Source organism: Amblyomma americanum, chromosome 1 (assembly GCF_052857255.1).
Source record: "Amblyomma americanum isolate KBUSLIRL-KWMA chromosome 1, ASM5285725v1, whole genome shotgun sequence".
In the NCBI taxonomy this organism is placed as follows: domain Eukaryota; kingdom Metazoa; phylum Arthropoda; class Arachnida; order Ixodida; family Ixodidae; genus Amblyomma; species Amblyomma americanum.
Genome location: NC_135497.1, coordinates 178,419,409 through 178,442,847, shown reverse-complemented (window position 1 = coordinate 178,442,847; position 23,439 = coordinate 178,419,409). Strand labels below are relative to the sequence as shown.

At 41.1% G+C, this 23,439-nt stretch overlaps 2 protein-coding genes across 11 annotated transcripts in view; one reads left to right on the top strand and one right to left on the bottom strand.

Annotated features, from left to right (window-relative positions):
- LOC144114258 (uncharacterized) overlaps nt 1-6,296 on the bottom strand; it is a 110,378-nt gene extending 104,082 nt beyond the window's left edge. For 2 of the 10 annotated variants that reach the window (XM_077647868.1, XM_077647876.1), the window contains exons 1-2: nt 6,227-6,275; nt 337-493 (exon numbers count right to left, since the gene is read on the bottom strand). The gene's annotated coding sequence lies outside the window, so the exon portion shown is untranslated. Of the gene's footprint in view, nt 1-336; nt 494-2,899; nt 2,990-4,001; nt 4,085-5,932 lie in introns of all 10 variants that reach the window. The other 8 variants (XM_077647867.1, XM_077647874.1, XM_077647866.1 and 5 more) reach the window with 6 other exon arrangements.
- Nucleotides 6,297-6,481: 185 nt separating this feature from the next.
- Nucleotides 6,482-23,439, top strand: part of LOC144114257 (beta-catenin-like protein 1) — a gene marked incomplete in the record, with an annotated part of 38,516 nt that continues 21,558 nt past the window's right edge. Inside the window, 10 exon segments of the mRNA XM_077647865.1 lie at nt 6,482-6,692; nt 6,783-6,900; nt 6,981-7,054; nt 7,659-7,765; nt 10,690-10,829; nt 15,888-15,985; nt 16,348-16,441; nt 20,035-20,126; nt 20,221-20,293; nt 21,839-21,897. Of these exon segments, the coding sequence (XP_077503991.1) occupies nt 6,663-6,692; nt 6,783-6,900; nt 6,981-7,054; nt 7,659-7,765; nt 10,690-10,829; nt 15,888-15,985; nt 16,348-16,441; nt 20,035-20,126; nt 20,221-20,293; nt 21,839-21,897 (885 nt within the window).

Genomic DNA, 23,439 nt, shown 5'->3' with positions numbered 1-23,439 from the left:
TATCATCATGACCACTCTCCCAATAAAAGCTTTGTACCCCAGTGGCACATTCGCCAGCATGCTGCTGTCTTAGTGCACACTACAAATAAAAGCTGCAACATGCTTAATTATTAAGTTGTATAGCTTTTAAAGGAGTAGGGACACCAAATTTTCAGCGCTAGGCAAAGCCTGTAGTAATGCTATTAGAAAAGCAAACATTCCTTTCAATAAGTTATCAGCTACAGCTGAGGCTTTCATATAGTAGTTTAAAATGATGTTAAAATTTGAAAAAGTTTGGTGACCTGCCATGCTGGCCCTGCCAATACTGAGAGCAACATAACATGGGTAGAGACTCACAGTATCATTTTGTAGTAGGCCCTTGGAAGGCAAGGAACAATGACGACCTCAAGCAAGTTGTGCCAGTTTTTTTTATACTAGCAGTTATGGAACTCCAAATCGATATCCAGCCCGAACCAGCATCCAATTCTTGGAGACTATGAAATGGCAGTGCCACCTGCAAGCATAGCAGTAAGCTGTTCACAGCTTCACAGCTGTTTGGGCAGTTCATCTGACCACAATTGGCATGACGTAACCTACAAATTACACGGGCCCTGTGGCGATTTTCGTAACTGGTTCTGAAGGTCTGCGAGCAGTATGTTTGGTATTTCTGTTAGGAAGTATTTTGTACATATCACAAGCACGCTCGCACTTGATCCCAATAAACTATCATTTCATCTCTACGGAATGCGTGAGTAAATTTCAAACGCTCTGATATTTTGGCTTCACCTAAACCTGAGGCAAAATGAGTCCTTCAGCAAACGTCTGCAACTAAGGGTTGCCTTATGACAACCTATGCGTTTTACAGAAAAGCAAGATGGTGTTAAGACATCCACACACACCAGTACTGTGTGTGTGTGCATGCGCACACACATAACTGTATCCATTATGAACTTTCAGTTGATAGTGCACACGCATTTCTCATCCACCTCAGCCCGTGCCTTTCGGACATTTAAAACTAATGTTGCCAGTACTTCGCTCACCTAACATTGGACGTTGAACACCTGGGACTGTCATTGCAGTTACTGAACCTAAAATTTCACTTTTGACAAATGCTGCAAGACACTGAACAGCCACACCACAATTCAGTAATCTTTCTCACAACTTAACTGGAAGAAAAAAAAATTAACATGCCCACCACATAGTGGCTGAACTGGACTAGCACATAAAATTGAATGAAAAGGGCAGTTTAACTGCTGTGTGATAAATACCTTCAGCAAAAAAAAAAAACTTCCACATTTTGCACACCATGCCTCAAACAGTGCCACTATGAAGACCTTTCTCTCAGGCAAAGTTTCAATGCTATTTTTTTATCAATTCTGCTCGAAAATTATTTCACTTAGAACCAGTGGATCTGCTGTACTACTAATTCAGCCAGAAAACATTCTCTTCTCAAAAACATTAATTAGTAACTGTCTCCACATAAGCCCATTTTCCTACACACAGCTTGGCAAACAGTGTGCCAGGTTTCGGCCCCTCAATTTCAAAAACATAAAATCCAAAATTCAAAGGCCCTGATAGCAATGTTGCTGCAAGAGGTCAGCTAGAAACTGACCAAAGAAAATGACACTATGTATCTCACTTTGTTGTTTCTAAATTGAGACGCCTGATTTTGGTCAGCTAGTTAATGGATCTAGGCATTTGAAAGGACACAATTTTACTGTTTACAGTTATCCGGTACCCTGTTCCTATGGGTCAAACGTGTTCTTCGCTACATGAAGCTTGCCAGCCACCAAGCCGTATTAACTAGAGCCACAGAAACAAACGCATGCAATGTTAGCCAACAAGGCTAATGATTAATGAACTTAAGAAATGCTACAGCAATACTATGGACTATGAGGCACCGTTTAACAAAAGGCAGAACAGGGAGTTACTCGAGTCTTGCACCTGTTTGGTCAAGTTGCACAGCCAGCTTCTTTCACCAAAACAGCAACCATTTTGGGCATGTCAGCCACAAGAGATGACCAAAACTTTTCTGAGGCATTTAAATATGTAGCAAAAGCTGAAAGCTAGCAAGCTTTGATGAATACAGGGTATGAAATGACAAAAACTGCACCCAGTTTTCAATAAGCAGGCATAACACTCTAGTGTTATTTCACAATGCAGTGGCATGAAGGATGACAGTAGCAGCTGATGTAACCAAGAGGATGAGGCAGCAATTGGCAATGGAATCTCACTAAACAGTTTTGATGGCCAGGTGCACAAGTTAAAGCTTAACTACGTTGAGAAGCGACATTGGTGAAATTAAACCTCTGTTCATTACCTGCACTCAATTGGCAAAAAATATTAGAAGGAAATGTCAACTCTTCTACAAAACTGGACTGGTACACAAAATTTACACTGCAATAATGCTTTAGAAAAAAAATCAACACATCAAGAATTTGTTACATCTGGCAACAAACTTTCTACGCACAAAGGAGGTGTGTATCTTTCATGATTAAAATTTAGATACACAATTTAGAGATTCATTAGAAAAAGATTGTCATTAAGCACTAAGCTGAAAAATGGTGATTTCTGCATGTGCGGCAACTTTGGAAGAGGCAGATTAGCCTTTTCTGCCTTATAGAGTACCTCACAGCCTGAGTTGCTTTGGCACGTTAAACCCCATAAAACCATAAACCTAAACCAGATTAATCTTCACACAACTTCTCTTATTCATTTATTTGTCACTCTCACGCACAAGTCTGACATATATTTGCATGTAGCTATTAGCCCATATCTATAAACTACAACAACAACAAAAAATTGCGCTTTGGACACTTGGCTAAATGCAGTACTTCTAGCAACCTTCAAATAGTGTGAAGTCAACACAAGGAAATGGCAAAAAATAAGTTCAGTGGACCAAAAAAAAGTAAGCTCTTACAGAACAGGTCCAAGAAAAATTGTGTGCATTTACACACTTCTGCTAAAGATCTTACATCCATATACTTTTTCCTCTCTACGGCATTCAAATCTGAAAGTAAGAGTAACAACGAAAATAAAGCCACCTACGCCTATATACCAACAAAATGTTTTCTGCATTGAAAACTTGAATACAGGATCAGCACTTCTTGTAGACCTTGAATTGTGCAAGGTTAACACCATAAAACTAAAAGGTGTTCTGAGAAAGCACATATGCAAGAGAGAGTATGGAGATAATAGAAGGAATGTGGCATGCTTAGTCTGTGGTGGCTGTTGTGAAACATTCCGCCCGGTTATAGGCACAGCAGTGGTGGCGCCATGCGCCTAGAGCGGTGGACTAAAAGGTGCTAGTCCAAGGATGATTATGCATGGAAAACTAAGGAGAGTGCCTTATAACTATGCATATATGCATCTCGATCTCATATTCTTTAATTCACACGAAATGAAAATACCTCAACAGCTGTCACTGAATCTCATGTTACACAGTGGTAACCAGTTCTATGTTTTTTTTTTTTTATAAATCCAATTTCTCAGCAGAAAATGAATCGTTTGCCCCAGAACAAACACCAACGTAGCCATTAAGAGCCAAACAACAAAGAACAAAAACTAGATTGTGTTTTCCTCAGAGCCCCCTTAAGCTAAGAATAGAACTGGTAGAATAAAAAGCTGCCAGTAGCACTCGTGTGCATTCTTTCTCTCACTGTTTCAATAATGTGTAAAGTTAAACAGCCTGCAATACAACACTTTTCACTAACTGTGAATTTCCAAAAGCTCTGACCAATGCACCTGTAATCAGCAGGTGTAGTGTAATCACAATGAATGCAATCAGTATCAGCACGAGCGTCTATGGCCATTTAAATTCCATTAGCATGGACTAATTTTTTGAGCAAAGTGTGTATGTAGTCTGCTTAAAACTTAATATGCTGAAAACAGAATAACTATAACCATAGAATAAACAAGGGCAGCAATTTGGTGGGAACATGGCGTGTTCACCAGGCTGTACATAGCTTATATTGGGACTAAGAAAAGGGAAATAAGAAAAATGTGTCCCGGCCCGCACTCACCAGGCTGTACAGAGGTTAGATTGGGCTAAAGAAAAAAAAAACCAATTTCCCTGCCCGCTGTACATATATTCTGCTGGGGCAACCTAAAAAGATTGAACAATAATAAGCCCCTGCCTGCTGTACAAAAAGTATGGTGGGGCAGCCAAAAAACAATGTTGGCCTGTGCCACTACGTATAACAAGATTCCTGCCTGCTGTACAGCAAGAAAACCTAAAATAAGCAAGAATCTGGCTGGGTAAGAGCTAGATATTCCAAAAAATGTTGCTTGAAGAGCAACATTGTCAGCCAACCCACACAACACATGGTACATGCTCGCAGTATTCACACAACCACAGCCAAATCCTGGCTACTTCTATGTTGCCCTGTCAACCAATCAAATTTATACTCATCTGCTCAAGTAACATGCTAACAAAACGAGAAAGGAGTATGACATTCTGCGCTGCACACAAAACAGGTTTCTGCTATAGTCAGATACAACTCAAGCACGAAGTGGCAGATGGCCGACCCTCAAAGCAGGCCCTCCAGCCAATGGTGCCGACCAGTTGTCATGGCGTCGTGGTAAATCCGAATAAGCCGTGGTTATTCCCATTTCATCTGACGCACCCTGCAATTTCACGCTGTTAGGTCCAAGGGTATCGGTCAAAGGGGAGGGGGAGAGAATCAGTCGACGCCATTGGCTGGAGGGGATCCGTTGAGGGGCATTTGCCACTTCGTTAGAGTTGTATCCGACTATAGACGCTCCTTTGATGGCGAGCTTTGCGACAACTCACACCAAACACAAAAAGCTTCAAAAGAAATGAGAGCTGTAGAGCTACATGCTACAAGCCTAACAGTACACAATGCAGAGTACATGTACAGCCTTTGTCAAAAGTACATACAGAGCCCAAGGGGCCCATGTAAGCCGTGTAGTGGGGCTGTTGTAGCATCTGTAGAATTCCTACCTTATTGAGGGGCGAGAACAAGGGTTCCTCTCACTTTCATGAGATTTCGAATGCTGGCGATGCATGAGCCACATGGTGTGGTCCAGAAGTGAACACAGTGTGCCCTTAACTTTTGACAAAGGGTGCACCTTTGCACCAAGGAGTAGCTGTCGCACAACTATCAGTAAAAACCTTCCAGGCATTTATGCCACAACTTGAGATCTGAACTTCTGGGTGGAACTGCATGCAATACCATGCGTGGCTGTGGCATAATTTCTACATTTCCAGAGACCATTTAGGTCAGTTGCTGGTTCTTTTGAACACAAATTCTTCCCTTTCAGTCACTCAACCCTTGACACGATGCACATGAGAAACAAAATCACATGCAACAAAAAAATTACAGCACTGCTACATAAGCTTGGTACCAAAAAGCAATGCCTTTTACACCACTTTTTCATGTTAACATATATTACATATGCACTTTTCACGTCCGCTTAATCCATCCGTCAGATTCAATACAAGCAGCCAAACTACCCACTCCGTTCAGCAATTAGATTTACCTGCAGCACGCAAGACAAGCTAGGTAAAGCAACAGCGTTCTTAGCACCAAAACATTCGACAAAAGCACACTCCCGACCCCGCAAGCAAATCGCACCGAAAATGCAAATAAATGCCCGCTTACAACTTCGGAGTACAGCATCAAAAACTGGTGCTTACAGATAATGGTTTGTTACTGGCAAATGCTGGCAACGGTTTATCTATGAACGCGGCGCAATTAACGTAGGATATATTGTATCAACACTGCAGGCAAGTTTTGTACCACCATCATTACCAAGACTAGCGTGGTCGCACAAGCAGCTAGGTCCAAACATGCAAAAAAAAAATATGAACTCAAGGAACAAAAAGTTGCACTCGATTTCACTCCACAACGAAGACGCAGCTCGGCGACGCGCCGGCACAAACAAAACGCTATACTCCTACGAGGTCTTTCAGTACAATGTGCACACTTACCGCGTGTCAAGCATGTGAGAATTACACTGCGTTTTCGCTTCCCTTAATGGCAAGTTCTCAAGGCAAGCCCACGTTTGGTTTCTTGCGGAAAGCGCACCTCGTACTTGCGGGCACACTTCACCGCGTTTAGGCCTAACATGATGGCAAGATGAACGAGCCGGTGGCACTAAGTTCACGAAAACTAGGAACTCATCACATCTAAAAATCAAAGTCAGCACTCAGTGTCTTACCGCAGATCAAGCTAAAATGAATGCACAACGAACAACGCGCATAAAATGAGAGAAAACTACTAACATTGCTCAGTGTCCAATAACCCAACACAACAACCAGACGAGAGCCATTGATTACGGGTCTTACAAAACCCGAAATTACATACTAAAGTTTTTTAAACCACATTTTTTTAATCACAGTTTGTTAAGTTGCAAGCAATATTAAAAATAAGATATATATTAGTTTTAATAGTTTATTATTTTATTTTTTAACATTTTTCTTTTGGTTTTAAGCAATATATGCTTATTTCGCGCGCATGTCGCCCATGTCATTTCAAGTATTTTTCGAACGGTTCACATTGTAGTTCGTTTAATCGTTTCACTGATCGTGCTGATCGGGAACGCTGTTATCTGTAAATCGAAGATTTTGTGCCGTTTGGGTATTGAATTTTAAGACGTTTCTAATGTGATTGGTTTCGCGACTTGTGTATTTCGAGAGCTGTGGTTCGAGATCGTCAGAAATGGACGTTGGGGAGCTGTTAAATTACAAGGTAAGCTGCGAATAAGGCGTTTAATTTACCAGCGTGCATCACTGTAGCGTCCTTGAAGCGTCAAATACTTTGTTTGCCTCACTATTCAAGCCTGCGAAAGAGCCAAAGCGTGGCTTGGAAGATGATGAAGAAACGGCAGACACGCGGCCGAGAAAGCGGCTGCAACACAACGCTCTTACAGGTGGAGCGATGCGAGTGTCGCGATTTGGTAAGTTAGTTTCAAGCTACATTAACCAGTGATCCTTGCTTTTCTTTAAGGTCCTGTCACTATTACTATTTTCAACGCAGCTCCTTTGCGTGAAGAGCCGGAGCCCACACCGAGTGAGATAGAAACCGCAGACATACCGCAGCCTGACACTGACGTATGTATTCCATTACATCTGCACTTGTTCCTAGAAGAGTGTTTTGGCGGCCTGAAATGTGGCACGTTAGCAGCGGTGTAGATTAGATACGCTTCACTGTATTAAGAGCGGTAATCGATCTGATATCCTGCAATCAATTAGTGAAGGTTGTTTTATTTGTTAGCGAACGAATTGCGGTCATCGTTCCTCATTAGTTCATACTAAGTGTCGCCCGAGTTGTTGGCACTTCTTATTGCACTGATGTGGGTTGCATTACGGAATTTAGCAGCCGAGTTGAAGGGAGTCCCCAGCCTCTTATATATTTTATGCTAGGGAATTACAAAGCAATGCTATGCACCTCTCTCAGACCTTTGCAGTTGAAAATTCGAACCCCTGGTTTGGGGCAGCCATATGGTTATAAAGGAAATCTACATAGATTTCCTTTGTAACTTTATGGTCACACGCAGGTAGATGCTGACAGTAATGTTCTTGACTGATTATTGTGGTGTGATATCTTTGGAAGCACCAACCCTCTGGTTGTCAGCTTTGTGTTTGCTTCTTTTCAGTGCTCCCCGATGTGCATATAATTTGTTACTTATCATTCAGTCTATTTTTCTATTTTTAGATTGACATTCTTGATGACACTAATCTCAAGAAGCTTATACTCAATTTCGAAAAAAAAGTGCTCAAAAACCAAGAGCTCAGAATCAAGTACCCAGATCTTCCTGAAAAGTGAGTTTCTGTTGTTTTATGTATTTAGGGAGCAGCAGGTGCAACACATGCTGCATGGCTTGCCAGCCTTAGATGCTGCATCGCCTTTAATTGCTGTTGCTGCAGATTAGCAGTGAACGTGAAGCAGCTGTCTTAGTGGTTCATGAGGTTTAACGTCCCAAAGTTACTCAGGTTATGACGGATGCCGTAGTGGAGGGCTCCGGATAATTTCGACCACCTGGGGTTCTTTAATTTTAATGTGCACTGGACTCTAGCATTTTGCCTCCATTGAAATGTGACCATTATGGCCGAGATCGAACCCGCGTCTTTTGGCTCACCAGCCGAGCACCATAATCTCAGAGCCACCACTGCGGCAGTGCTGCCTTAGTACCTTATTGCTTGCAAATACTGGAAAAATGATTGGACGACTAGCCTGCTATCGAACAGTGTTCAGTTTATAGACTGCATTTTTGAAAGGGTTATCATTTTCTAGTAGTAGTGGTGTCATGTGCACTGTTTAACTTTAACAATGTCCGGTTGTTATTATTGGTGTTCTTCACTCAGTATTGCTTTGCTGCAGGTTGTGTTGACAATAGCACTGCTTTGAAGTGCTTGTAATGGTTTCAGGCAAGTGTCTGCCTAGAGATGGTGTTACTGCCTGCAAATATGCTGAAGTGTTCCTTTGATTACTTGCACATTATGTCCCCAAATGAGTTGGTTAAATGAGTTGTTTAACATATTGCAAAGAAGCAGTGTTTTATAAAAAGATTGTTGATGTATGTTTTACTTCATTCTTTGCTGACCAGTCTTTTTGTTTGTTTGTTTGTTTGTTTGTTTGTTTGTTTGTTTGTTTGTTTGTTTGTTTGTTGACTGTTCCTTCCACGGTGGTTCCAGCAGCTCTACACTTTCAGTGTCAGTTATGTCACATGCTTTATGGTGGAGCCGCTTCAGACACCTCTGTTTGCTTGCTTGCCGTGATATGTTATTTAAGGAGTGCTGCATACACCAAAAAATAAAAAATAAAAAAATGGGTTCCCTCATTTCCTCTTCTTAGACATAGGGAGCTCTCCCCTCAGGCTCTACATGTTTTAAATTCTCTTTGAGATAATGAGTGTGGTTTTGTCATGGAAAACATTGCTCAGTAGGGGTGGTGGCCCCTATGACATCCACTTGGAAAAAATTAGCACATGCTGTAGGTGTAACAAAGTGGATTCCAGGGAAGAGAAACATAGCAGGGAGTTGCAGAGAATTGGCTAGAGGAGTGAGTTTAGATCAGTGGGAGAGACTTTTGTCCTGCAGTGGAAGTACCTGCGAGTTGTTTGGATCCAAAACATTTTTCCACACAGATAATATAGCCAGGCCTCAGGAAAGCCTTTACAGCATGTACAAGATTTCCTACAAAATGCCACAATAGTTAATTATTCTAACATCAAAATGATAGTATATTTTAAATAAACACCCGAGGGATCTTGGAGTCACTTTGAAATGCAGAACAGATAATTATATTAATGGTGGCAAAATCCATCTGCATGAAAATGGTGAATGATGTGTTACCAAGCTCACTGTTTCCTGAAATATTATTTTAGCTGACATAGTGGCTAGATGGCATAAAAAAACCCATCCCATTTGCAATATGAAGGATGCTAAATTCACCTTCAATAAAAAAATCATTGCTAGATGTGGCACACTCTCAGAAAAGGCTAAGTTCACTTTGTACACAGCTGTACTCAGTTGTGTGCATAGTGCATCAAAGGGTTACAAGAAACTTTTCTTTGCATTTTAACAGTGCGCTCATGATTCATCTCCATCACCCATACGACATCAGTTCTGACAGTTGCGAGCAAAGACACCATAAAGCGGTATCACCCTGATCAATCAAGAGTTGCAATTTTCAAAACCTATTTATAAGTACGCGCTTTTGGAGCTGCAAAACATAAGCCGGGTGCCCATTAGAAGATTCTCTACTAATTGCGTACATTAGGGAACACCCGTCAAAATAATTTCTGGGTCTCTTTATTGTACCTTGTGCTGTTGGTGCACAAAGTTTGTGATATGGCAGACCTGTAAAAAGTGCAAATGTCAACGCATCCTTGGCACACATCATGAAATTTACAGGTTAACTGCACAAGCCACAAGTACAACGGCATACAGATACTGGACCGTTTCATCCCTATCTGCTTGCTCATGGTGTGGAACAGTAAAAATTTCAATGCAACTAGCGTGTAAAGACCTTTTGCACTGATAGAACCTTCATATTTGATAAGCTGTCAAGTATTATTTTAAGCTCAAATTACAATTCGTTTTGGTAGCAATATAGCCAATGAAAATGACCTGATGCATTCACTTGCTTGGGACTTAAGTTTGTTGAAAGTGTGAAATGAAAGTAGTATTTATAATGTAATTGTTTGTTGCTTTTACTCTTTAAAGGCTGCACATTTTAGAGTAGAGAACAACCTGTACTTATGTTGTTAAGCGTACTATTTTATATAAAAAAAAGTTATGTGACACCAAGTATTAATATGCTTGGTCCATATTGAGCTGGTTAGGCTAAAGCAAAAAGCACTGAAAGGCTTTAGTGGAAGAACGGTGCCTTGCTAGGCACAACACTTGCTGTGGATTATTGTTTGTGGTGTTATTAATTGCAGTTCTGTAACTGTTTTATGTTTAAATTTACCCGGCTTCAACATCGGCCTCTAGGGCCGCGTTTCAGTGGAGGTGAAATGCAAAAGGTGCCCGCATGCTTAGTGATGTCAGCACACATTAAAGAACCTCAGCTGGTGTAAATTGATCCAGGGCCCTCCACTACGGTGTCCCTCATAGTCCATGTGTTGCTTTGGGACGTTGAACCCCACAATTCACAATTTTTAAATTTCACTGCTCTTTGGCTTTCGTGCTACTTAGGCAATGTATATGAGCGTGCCTTTATTTTTACTGTATATTTGCAGGTTCATGGATTCTGAGGTAGAGCTTAACGACATCCTGCAGGAGATGCATGTTGTAGCCACCCAGCCAGAACTTTATCCAATCTTGGTTGAACTGAATGCTGTCCAGAGCATTTTAGGTCTTTTGTCCCACGAGAACACTGGTATGGTTCTACTAGTTCATTACTGCTGCCAAACCCTTTGCTTATAGAGCCTTCGTTAGCTTGAACTATGTCTTAGAAAGTATGCCAGTAACAATTGATCATTGAATAACAAACTAATTCAAGCAGATTTAACCAAGGCGCTCTGTCAGGCTAAGGGAGGCTGAAAGGAATTTCTTACTGGAGCATTGCCTAGTTTTACAATAGTGCTGCATAGTTTTATAAAATTATGCAGTGCCTGCAGTTTACTCCAGTGTTAAACAACCAACTAGCCCTGACACAAACTATACTTAAGGAATTTTTGTCTGGCAGATCAGCATTGTTATTTGTGAAATGGGTCATAGCATATGTAATCGGCTCATAGTCATAATCTGTGTATTTTTAGCTTCTAGTTGTTCAGGCTATTTCAGTGCTGGGAAAACTCGGAACTGTCAAGAAAATTCTAACCACCAGAAACTGTGTGGAATATTCTCATAAGTTGACAGATTAAAATTCACATGGGCAGGTGAGGTGAGGACAGATGGGGCTAATAAACCTTAAATAATTGTTACTTAAATCAGCTGCATATCCTATGAAAGAAAATTGTATGATTGTTTCTAAAACCATAAAAATTGTCTTTTTCTGCAGATGCACAATCATCCCTTTTTTTTTCCAATGTGCTGCGTCGTTAAGATTCTGCGTATCTGTAAAGAAGATATTCAAGTGTATGGTCTCAGTCAAGCGGATGTTTGTGTGTCTGATAATTTATGTTATCACTGAAAACAGAAGCTACCTAAGACTTGCTTAGTATTACGTGGTATAACACAGCATTCTGACTGAACTGCATATATGCAACGTGTGCACTGCTTTTGGCATGAAATCTTGTTGTGTTGGTGTTGTGCTAAGTGCTGTGGTAAAATGCAACACGAGATGCGGAACTGTCCAATTATCAAGGACTAAGGAGGCAGTAACCAGTGCATGATGCCGATTTCTGTTGACACACACATGAAAAACATATCACTCATTGTCTGCAGAAACATGCTGATGTAGCAACAGCTTTCCGGTCATGTACCAACTAGCTCACATCTCCACATTATTGCAGATGCAGAATGCAGTGTGCCAAAATGCAAAGATAGAAATACGTAGCTGTAAAATGTATACTATTTTCTGGATGCTTTAGCACACTGGCACCACGTTTAACGATGCACACCCAGAGTGCGGGGCACTTTCACTGCCACTGCTGATAGTTGCTAAATGAGATGATTATGCAGGCAGAAGCAAGGCAGCACAGGTTTGAAGTCGTAATTTATTTTGTGCATGAAGATGTTGGCACACATCAAATGTGGGATGTAGGGAAGTTGGATGCAGGCATCTGCCATCTATTCATAAACTTGCATGCGAAACTTTCATTCGCCCTAAGCTCAAACATGCATTGGCAATTTGGTCCCCGCATCAGGCGTACCTAATTAACAAGACTGAATCCATCTAGAAGCGTGTTGCCCATTTTATATCTTCAAATTATGACTCGCTACAGCATCAGCAGTGTTAAGACATCTCTCGGTATCCGCCCACTAGCCCTTATACGCAAAATTTCTCGCCTCTGTGTGTTCCATAAACTTTACCACAACTTCCACAATCTCCACAATTCACTGCTAGTTCCACCAGTATGCACATCATCTCGTCTTTTCAACTCCATGAGCATCCGGTGTCTACATGGATCTACTAACGCCTTTAACAAATCTTTTTTACCAGCCGCAATTCAGGAGCGGAACCAGCTTCCTGAACATGTTGTAATCGAACGTCATCGTGTTAATTTAACCGTCTTGAGAAAATGAAGCAGCACGAAAAAAACGGGGACGAAAAAGACACACATACGACAGGACGAATGCTGCAATTCCAACTGATTTTTATTGAGAATACCAAAGCTTAAGTACAGCGCTACTATCGCCTCGTGGCAATCAACCATAATGATCCAAAAACGCCATTTCATTATCGAGAAGAGACAAGGAAGTGGTGCCGACACACTGACCACCTGCTTTTCTGATGGGATATGTGATATGCTTCAATAATCTCTCATTCCATCCGATTCTTTCCACGCCCAAGAATTTTAGCTTTCCGAAATATGGGTTCACATTACAATCCCGGCTGTGGATAGCAAGATGACCACTTTTCCCTTCTTTCACCAGATTATAATGCTCCCTAGCTCTCTCATTAAAACAGCACCCCGTTTGACCAATTGGTCAAACGGGATGCTGTTTTAATGAAATCTGGTGAAAGAAGGGAAAAGTGGTCATTGGTCAAACGGGACCCTGTTTTAATGAGAGAGCTAGGGAGCATTATAATCTGGTGAAAGAAGGGAAAAGTGGCCATTGGTCAAACGGTCTTGCTATCCACTGCTGGGATTGTAAGTGTAAACCCATATTTCGGAAAGCTAAAATTCTTGGGCGTGGAAGGGGCCGGATGGAAAGAGTGATTATTGAAGCATATCACATCAGAAAAGCAGGTGGTCAGTGTGTCAGCACCGCTTCCTTGTCTCTTCTTGATAATGAAATGGTGTTTTTGGATCATTGCGGTTAATTGCCACGAGGCGATAGTAGCGCTTTACTTAAGCTTTGGTATTCTCAATAAAAATCAGTTGGAAGTGCAGCATTCGTCCTGTCGTATGTGTGTCTTTTTCGTCCCCGTTTTTTTCGTGCTGCTTCGTTTTCTCAAGATGGATCAATACCAACTGGCCCAAACTTCCGTGCTTTTGTTAGTTTAAACCATGCCGGACAATATTAAATTGTTGCTTCCTCTTCCTTTTCATTACAGCACCTCTATCATTTGAAGTGTGATTTTGTACTAGAGCCTTTTTGGCTGTTTTATGTTTCTGTTTTGGCCATCAATTTTTGTTATTTTTATGCCCTTATATAAACCCCACCCAGGACCTTTAAGGGTATAATAAATGATGATGCTGATACATCAGTAATATGCTATCTATATGAGGAATTCCAGTGGCTATACTGGATATAATAAAATAAATAAATAAAACAAATAATATTTAGAAATAGTTTGGCTTGAGGGTGTGTAACTGTGGACAACAAATGTTTTCTCTATCTCTGGACATCATACGTGTCCACAGAGAGAAAGAAATTGTTTTCCAGTTTTTTGCGTAGGTAATGATATAACCATTGCAAAATAGACAATATGCACAATGCACAGCGCCATCTCTTAGCGCTCTGAGAACTAGTCCTGCTATGTTAGTCCAGTTGAGAGAAGGAAACCACTGCCTGGCGTTGGGGTAAAGACGGCTGCACTTTGTGTGAAAGGTGACATGCCGATGCACTGTTACGCTATGCTATGCATTCTGCGTGGTTGCTATGATGCGTGCGGGAATCAGGCATACTTTTCAGCTTCTCGTTCACTATTTTTCCACTGTGCCTGCGTTTTAATAACAGCAAATACAATGCAAGATATCATGTGTAAGCACGCGCCGACCCGTTTACAGCTTTCACTTTCTGCGCTAATTATTCACAAAGCTTTATATACCTGATTTGTTTTTGAAATTACGATATGGATGAGACTATTTGTTGTTTTTGGTCAGAAGAAGAGCCAATTTCATTTATTTAGTAACTCTCTGGCAGTGCATGATTGATCGGACGTAAACATATCGGCACGCACTTGAACAGCGAGAGAGATGGGGCAATTTTTTTTTCAGCTGGTGTATGCCAGTGTTGCTTTAGCATTTAGTGTGGCTGCAAAGAGCTTTCATTAATTTATCTGTAAATCATGCCCATGCGCACTCAGTGCACTCCAGCTACAAGCCTCGATCGTTTGAGCCATGATGCGCATATGCTGCAGTGCACTCGAAGGACCATGCGCCAATTGCAGCTTAGTTCTTTACATGTTTAGTTGTTGAGTTTCTCCAGTGTTCAGTTATGTTTAGAAGCGCTGACAAAGCTCTCTAGACCATGCAGTTGTTGCAAGGCGCCAGGCTCTGATGCAGGGTTGTTTGGGACTCCTTTTAAATAGCTTGAAAAGTAGTAGCAATTTAATGAAATTTGGCTTGATGACTGTACAATTGAAGAGGGAGATTTTGCTCAAGGGCACTGAGGACACTTTGAAGTGGGTCTGTATTGATAGGCTTTCTAATCAGACCACTGTCACTGAAAACAGAGGTTTTATGGGCTAGAAAAGACTAAAAAGCTAAATACAGGTGTCACCATCACTGGCTGGTTTCGCAAGTAAAATGTGTGTGTTGACAGTTTTTATATGCGGATCCCAGAGGCTATGCGACACCGTCATTCACTTCAAAATGACGGCAGCCTGTCCTTTTCAGTAAGAACGTCGCGAGTTTGAATTCACTGGTAGGAAGATTTTAAAATCCGATCTTCTTGGTGATAAATGTCTCTTTTGGTTGGTGGACAAACGTCAGCATACCCAGAAAGAGCCAATCAGGAAGAGCCAAACAATCATGCAATTACTCGAAACAGTAATTGCATGAAGTTGTCCTCAGAGAGCCTTTAAGCTGAATATTGCTTTGTGTTTTAAAAGGGCATCTGTGCATTTCAAATTATTATTTGCTGTTTCATCAATTCTCTTAGTGAATCTAATCTTAGTGAGATTTAGAAAATGTGAAAAATTTAGAAGGGGTAATTTACTTGATGGCCTTGTTTTTACTGTGTGTACCTTTTGAATATGGTTTTTTGTTGTCCAGGCAAGGTAGCTAGTGTCCAGTGCACTCAACTTTCTTCTCCGGGTGTTCACTGTGTGTCTCTGTTTTTTCTGGAGTCTGCTTTTTGAGGCCAATGTGTCTCTGTTTTTTCTGGAGTCTGCTTTTTGAGGCCATTGGGGGAGAAGGTGAAGAAATTTAAGATAAAAAAGTGTTGCTCTTCTGCAGAGGAGGTAGACTTCACATTGCATTATAGGGTGATGGGAATCGTTGAGAAGTCAATGCTTCATTATGATTTGAAAAGTGTTCCTTCTGTTGTGCTGTAAGTGTGTTTTTCACACACTTCACTTTCAATGAGGAAAGCTGTAGCTGCTGGGGATGGCATATGGTGTCACTATAGCTTACATTAGATGAAATTCTGTCTCTTGTAGACATCTCCATAGCAGTTGTGGATCTTTTGCAAGAGCTTACTGATGTGGACTCTCTGCATGAAAGTCAAGAGGGGGCAGATATGCTGATTGATGCACTGGTAAGTATTTTAATTTTTGCTGTAGTAGATTTAGAACAATTCTGATACTTTCAGTATGGTTTAAACTGAGTATGCATTTGTTTCATTCAGAAGCACCGCATCAGCTGAGACTTTGACCTACTATATATAAGAAATTTGTCTGTAAGCAAAATTTTAATGAAGACAGTTGTGCAAATATTCATCCTATACCAGCAAATCTTTGCTCTATAGGCTAATATTTTTTGTTCTCTGTTGGAAGCAGTGTTGCAATGAAGTGGGCTCTAGTTGTTGCTTGTTTGAGGAAAAGAAAATGTTGCAGAAACATTCCTTGCTTGCTTGCTCCTAATGCAAACCTCAAGTGCTCTTAACTTATTGTCCCCTAGATTGACGGTCAAATTGTAGCCCAGTTGGTGCAGAACCTAGATCGTCTAGACGAGTCAATTAAGGAGGAAGCAGAAGGTGTTCATAATACACTTGGTGAGTTGTTCATTGTTTGCAGATTTTCTCTAAGTTGTTAAAGTGAAAGCTAACTTTGCCATTTTGTTTCTTTTTGTGGCTATTTACAACTGTTTTATTGCATATTTGATGTTTGTAGGGTTATGCATTTTTTTATTTGTTTTGGGGCGAACTGAAGGGTGTTTCATAGAATATTTTTTCAGATATTTGCATTTTTCAGGAGTTTCTTGATGTACACAAAGTTTGGAATTTAAATTTTTTTATATAGCAGTTCTCTAACATACAAATACGCTGGGTTGTTACAAAAAGCTTTGTCAGACAACTAGAGCAAAAGCACTGCATTCCTCATTACTTATTTTTATATATATCAGTGTATTTTCCAATATCTGTGTCCCTGCTACAGCATACTCCTTTTAGTTATTTGTTTTTTTTTGTATTTTAGGGCAAACTAGATGGTGTTTTGCCGATTTTTCATTTGGCGTTTTTCAGAGATCACTTATTGTTGTACGCAGTAGTTGTAATTTTTGCCTGTTACTTCAGGTTTGGAACCTTAAAGGGATACTGAATCAAAATTTGAAAAATTGAAGAAAGTGCTGGCAATGAAATTTCAGTACATTATTATTTTGAGATGTAGTTGTTAGTTTGCGTATATTTTAGCCAATGGTTGTATTTTTTGGTATTCTGCGAGCACACACCAGGACACTTCGTTTAATGCTGGGCTGACTGTCATGTCATAACCCCTTGTCACAGAGCTGGCCGGCTGTGGCCATATGAAGTGCTCTTTCACATAGCTAACAGAAACTTGCTTCTGGTGACTATGCAATTTCCCACAGCAACAATGAATACAACTCTGAGTATAACTACAAGCCTGTCTGCATCAAGTGACGATGAGCAACCAAGGGCAGTGGACTTGTCAGTCAGGCAGTAGAGTCCAGCAACAGAGAAAGCTCTTTTCTTGCATACTCAATGTATAATGACAGCAGCAGCTTAAATAATGAATCATGCTTAAAGGACACAGTTTAATGTGCAGGGTTGATACAGAGGGGTCATTACTTTGGCTAGATCAAAGTGTCATTGAGTAATCATAGCTTTGTGTTGTATGACATGATTTTGGAGGTTATTACCCTAGCATTTTCCATCTCACCTGATATTTAACATGAAAAAACTGCAGCTTCATGCCAGTTGTTTGTTGAAGTGCATTCTGTGCACAAATGTGAATGCACCAATAATCATTCACTGGAGTGTGTTGCAGTGAATAAAGCACGACACTGCTATTAAGTGGATGCGATCGCACAGAATTCAATGCCTCATTAAATTAAACATTGCCATAAGCTAAATATTGCACTTCCCCACACTAACAGTACATCACTCTAAATATGAGTAAACACCTAGCAATCTTACAGCATTGTTTATTCTTTAAGCTTAGCTGTCTTACTGTGCAGCATGTACGAGATAAGGGCGTTAACAAAAAATTTGTCATGCTGTTGCACATTTGGACCTAACCGCCAACTATAAAAAATGCAGTAAAAGGTTCGCTTTCATTTACTGTTATACACATTATACTCGGAACACACAGACTTTTGATCGGCTGCTCCTCCTCAGCGCTCCATGAATATGGAAGGAGCGCTAGCCTCCCTTACCTCCTCTTCTCAAATGTGTGGCTGCTGGTCTTTCCTGCTTTGCATTCTCTTGAGAATACAAAGGGTGCAGCGTCAAGCTTCAGGCATTGTCTTTTGAGCAACAAGCTGAGGATTCTCAACAGAGCTGGGCTAGTTGTGTTGTCTTTCTGGAGGAAGTGCTCTGAATAAGGTTGGCAATGATGGCTGCGCAACATGAATCCTCAGTCTTCAGAGCTTCTATTCTCTCAAAAATGGGTGCAAAGGTGTGTCTAGACCACGGTGGAAGAAAGAGAGGTGCGGCGAGAGAGCAGCCACTTATTGTGACCGGAAGTGAGCGCCGCCGCTAGGGGCAGCACGTGTTCAGGGGTCCTTGCTCTTCGCCAATTCTGCTGGCGTTGTTATGGAATGGCGGCACACGCACGGAAAGTTTTCGCCCTTAACCAGCATTTTAAAACCTCAACTTTAATGTATGCCTGTGTTCATTATTCATACACCTAATCCTAAGCAGGTAGAGGCTTTCATACCGGTTGCTGTACAAATACCTCCGTTTCAGATGGTAGGGAGGCGCGTTTTTCGAGCAGACGACGTGCCGCTCGCCGCTTCGGAGCGCAAACCACAGGCGCTTGTAGCGAATCGTTTCTTCGGCCGGCCAATTAAAGAGCCGTTTCTTGATATCGTGACACCAGTAGCAATCCCTAATTGGGCGATCGGCAGCTGAGCTGACATATGTATGGCTATCGATGTGTGGAACCGTCTCGCGCATTCCCTTCGACTGTGACTGGAGGGACATGTTCTGATCCGCTTGCTTGTATCTTTTGTACATTTGGCATTTGCAAGAAGTGAATTATTATGCGCTAATATGGGCAAGAAGTGTTTTGTACCTGGCTGCAAGAGCGGCTACGCAGCCTGCAAGGAGCAGCTATCACTCTTCAACACTCCCAAAGACGAAGCTCACCTGGCAGCGTGGCGACGAGCCATTCCTCGCAATGACCGTGTTCTCCAATCTTCTTACCATGTGTGCGAAAAGCATTTTGACAGCATAGCACCATTCAAAATTTGCCGTACCGCGGGACACGTGACAGGATGCAGAAAAGCTCAGTTTACATATGTTGGCAGTTGTGTAGGCGCATGCTCTTGCACTCCTCTGAATGCATGTTACATAGCGCTCACTTGATTGTGTTGAAGAAATTCCATTATATTACCCACATATAAAGTAAACCTCAAATTTGCACTCTCGTGCAGCCTTGCGCTGCGAAGACAGCTGCTAATGCCGTCAAATAAGCGGCCCGGAAAGTTGGCATGGATATAAAGGGATGTCCCTCCAACCAAGAGGAGTCGTTTCAAGGAGGCGAATGTCATATATGCATCTGAATTAAGCCGCTCTGCCAAGTGCGCCCATAGAAATGCCAGCAAAACGCACGACCAAACATGCCCCCAATACTGGTGCTGCCCTTTGCGGCTGCGCCGTGCGTAAAAGTCACACTAACTGGCCGCGCCTCGTACTGCCGTCAGATCACCTCTCTTTCTTTCACCGTTGTCTAGACTGACAATGCTGTTGCGACAGCTTTGACAGCAGAAAAGCTGATAGTTACAAAAGGCATATTTATAGGTATAGTAACTCCACCCAGTCGACCACCTGTGTGTAGCGATTTGAGTCGCGTGAGTGCAGCCGGGGTGTTGTGATGTCACTATTGCAGCTTTCAGAGGTGGTTGCCATGTGCAGCGGTACAATACAAATTCGCTGAGAAAATGAGATTCACACTTTTTTTTAAGCTTGTCATAGTCCTCAGTTCTAGCAGTTCAACTGTTGTTTGCATTAAACTGCAGTTGCAAAATTTTGTTTCAGTATCCCCTTAAATTATAGTTGTCTAGCAAACAAACATGCACAGACCAACTTGGCATAGTAGGTGTAGCTGATATTTATGCTTAATATGATGTAAAGCCTCTTTTTTACACTTAGACAGTAGTGAATTATGAATTTATTGGTTATTCCAGCTATTGTTGAAAATTTGACTGAATTCCGACCAGATTTGAGTGTTCAGGCAGCACAGCAAGGGCTCCTTGCCTGGATATTGAAACGACTTAAGGTGAGTGACTTGTGACTCATGTTTATTGATAAGAGTGCTTATGTAAAAGTAATCATTCCTTTTTGCTTTCTTTGTGCTTGGTATTGACATTCAGGTCAAGATGCCATTTGAAGCAAACAAGCTTTACTGCAGTGAAATTCTTTCAATCCTGCTTCAGAATCATGAAGGTGAGCATTTAGTACTTTCTTCTTTCCATTCTCATGTTGATATTTTATTCCTGTGGCCTTCAGAGCTCACCACAGAGGCGAAAAGTGTTTTTTGCCATTCTTGATTATTATAGTATACTTAAAAATAATTTGGGTGGTTGAAATAGTGCTGCTTGATTCGGTATTCTGAAGGTTAAAATATTTGTGCAATTCTGCCATGACATAAGATAATCTGGAATGGAGAAATAATGGCATCATAGTTAGAATTCAGCGTGTTGAATTCTAACTGTGAAGTCACACCAACTAGCCCAGTTCAGCATTCTTTTGAAATTATGGCAGTAGTGTATAAAAAGTATATAAAGTTGTTTCTTGTGACTTTTATTTTTGCAAGGAAAAAAGTTTTTTTGTGTGTGAAACCACCAGTTTTTTTCTTTAATTGTGCTCGTTTTTAAAAAGTAGTAAGAAGTTCTACAATATTTTTTTTTTTGAAAACCTGGTACTCTTCTCAAAACATCAGCCAGAAAAAGTTATCTTTGTTCGTCCTAAAATTTTAATGCAGTATTAAATTAGTCTGCAAAAGACTACTTAAAATGCATGAGCTCAACTTCCAAAATTATGAGTAGAGTCTGATGGAGGCTACAGTTGAAGGGTTTTGCGTAAATTTTTTATACAGGATTAAATAGGATATCCTGCACCCTTCTGTGACTTTAGTTAGCCTTGATTGAGGTGGTTTTAGTGCAACTACAGAGTAACCTCATTGGTAAATTTCGTAATGCTGCTTTGCTGCTCCCCAGCTTAGTGTGTTGAATGTGCTGATAGCTATATTAGTGTAAACTTGAATTGGCTGCTGGAATGTGGTTGGCTGTAGTTTTTCAGTGTTTATTGCAATATGATACACAGCAAATTTAAAGAGACGCTGAGGACGGCCCCATCTAACTTCGATGCAGGTGATGTCAATGCGTGTTAAAGAACCCCAGGTGGTCTAAATGAATCTGGGGCCCTCCACTATTGCGTCCCTCTTAGCCCATGTGTTGCTTCTGGATGTTAAACCCCACAATTTACTTTTTAACAATTTTTTTCTGTTTTGTTTCTTGTAAAAATGGCTCTTTCTGGGTATGTTGTGGTTTGTGTGGCATCAAAAGATGCATTTATTGATGAAAAAATTGCATCTAAAAATTTTCCCACTACTTGATTGAAACTTGTGAAATATACAACAGGAAAAACTCCATGATGACCAATTAGAAGTCAGTGGTGGTGTAGCTTAGCCTCTTCGATCTGTACCCAAAAAACAGGCCCTACACTACTGTTCACTTGCAAAATTTGCTGGTGATGCGGCACCTGTATTTCATTTTAGGGTCTTATAGGGTGATAATCTACCGATACAGGCCAACTTTAATTTGACCTTCGAGTCCATTTAAGGGCGTACCATCCACCCAAGACCATGACCTGTGGTGGTCATAAGAAAGTTGCTTTGCATCTAATGAACAGAACTGCTAGTATATCATCCTTTCAGTTTGTAATTAATGTGTACAGCTGTTTACTCCAGCAATGTATTTTCATTTGCAGAAAACAAGAAGTTGCTTGGGGAGATTGATGGCATTGATACATTACTGCAGCAATTATCTGTGAGTTCCTTCTTTCTAATCACCAGCAACGAGAGTTGTACAAATCTAGTCTGTTTTAATATTGCATATATGATCCTGTTACTTCTGAAAGGTTTTCTTGCCAGCTGTTTGGGGTTCTTCGCATGATAGCGTTTTGTCATTTATTTGGGAAGTGTGTGCATTTGTTGTTGGTAAATATTGATGGTGCAGAATTTATGGTTGGTGCATGTTAAGGGTGGGGAACATTATTCTAGAGCAGGAGTTCCCAAACTGGGTTCTGCGGAATCTCGGGGTTCCTTGGAGTGCTTTTTGGGGTTACCCGAGCACCTTAATTCATGCCAGCCTCAACCTCCACCTTTCCGTTACCCACTTTATTTTGGGACTTATCACAGTGTAATGATTCACTACAGACTGTTTCACTGCACAGCCAGTCATTATTAATTCCATTTGGTCATTTCTAGAGCTCTTGAGAAGCATGTGCCTGCATGCTTGTTTTTACATCCTTGTTGGACAGGCAGCGATGGAAACCAAAGCGCACGAGGTTCCTCAGCACTTTTTGGAAGCTGTTGGCGGTTTCTCAAGGCTACAACGATAGAGTACTGTTCTAAAGCAGAGTTTTGAACCTTGGTTTTCTCACGTGTTCAGCAGTTGACGTGTGCTTCAGTTGGTGCATAATCTTTCTGTTATTGTACCTTGTTATTCAAGTAATTTCCTGAAAGAACACACTGCTTTTTGTTATTTTTTGAGTTTGCATAATGATTAATTTTGCATGACAATTCATTTTTGTGTTATTATTTGCATGCTTTATGGGAATTCTTAAGTGCTGCAGAAAGATATCCAGAACTGCTGTTGCTACAAAGTTCTGATAGCGTTATGGTTTTTTTTGTGTGTAAGATTTTGTTTAACAGCCTAATGCTAGATGAGAGTCTGCCAGGAAGAACATGAAAAATGACTGTAAAAGTGCTTCAGAGGCAGCTGTGGCAAGGAGGACATTGATTACTGGCAAATACATGGCTGACCATTAGCTTTGACCTGAGGCAGTCACTATGTATGGCTTCAGCGCTACCACCAGTTTGTGTTGAAATCAGAGAAGACAACCCAGTGTGTGTGCTGGGAGCAACAGCCTGATCAGCATGCACATGGCACTTCTTTTTTGTCAGGATACCTTTTTTGTTTATTGGCAGTTGGTCGTAGTCATAAGTAATTGTAGCGTATAGGTAGTTGTAGGGGCTCTAGCTACTGCCTGCATTGGATGCACATAGATGATGGTAGTGCTGATGTTGCATCGTGCACAGCATACACCATGTATAGTAAGCACATGCCTGAATGTGTTCTCGTGTTCAGAAAATGTTCAGTACAGTTCAGTCTTTGTGCAACTCACTGACATTCCTTGTCATGCTAGTATTGTCACTCTTAGCACAGGTATGTGTAACAAAAGCCAGGTTACACTTTGGGCTGGGAATTTCATTTTCGCTCTCTCCTGGTATGAAATTGACAGATGGAGCTAAGTCGGACAGATTATCTATGAGTGCTGGATATTATAGCCAGCAGTCTCATGTCGGC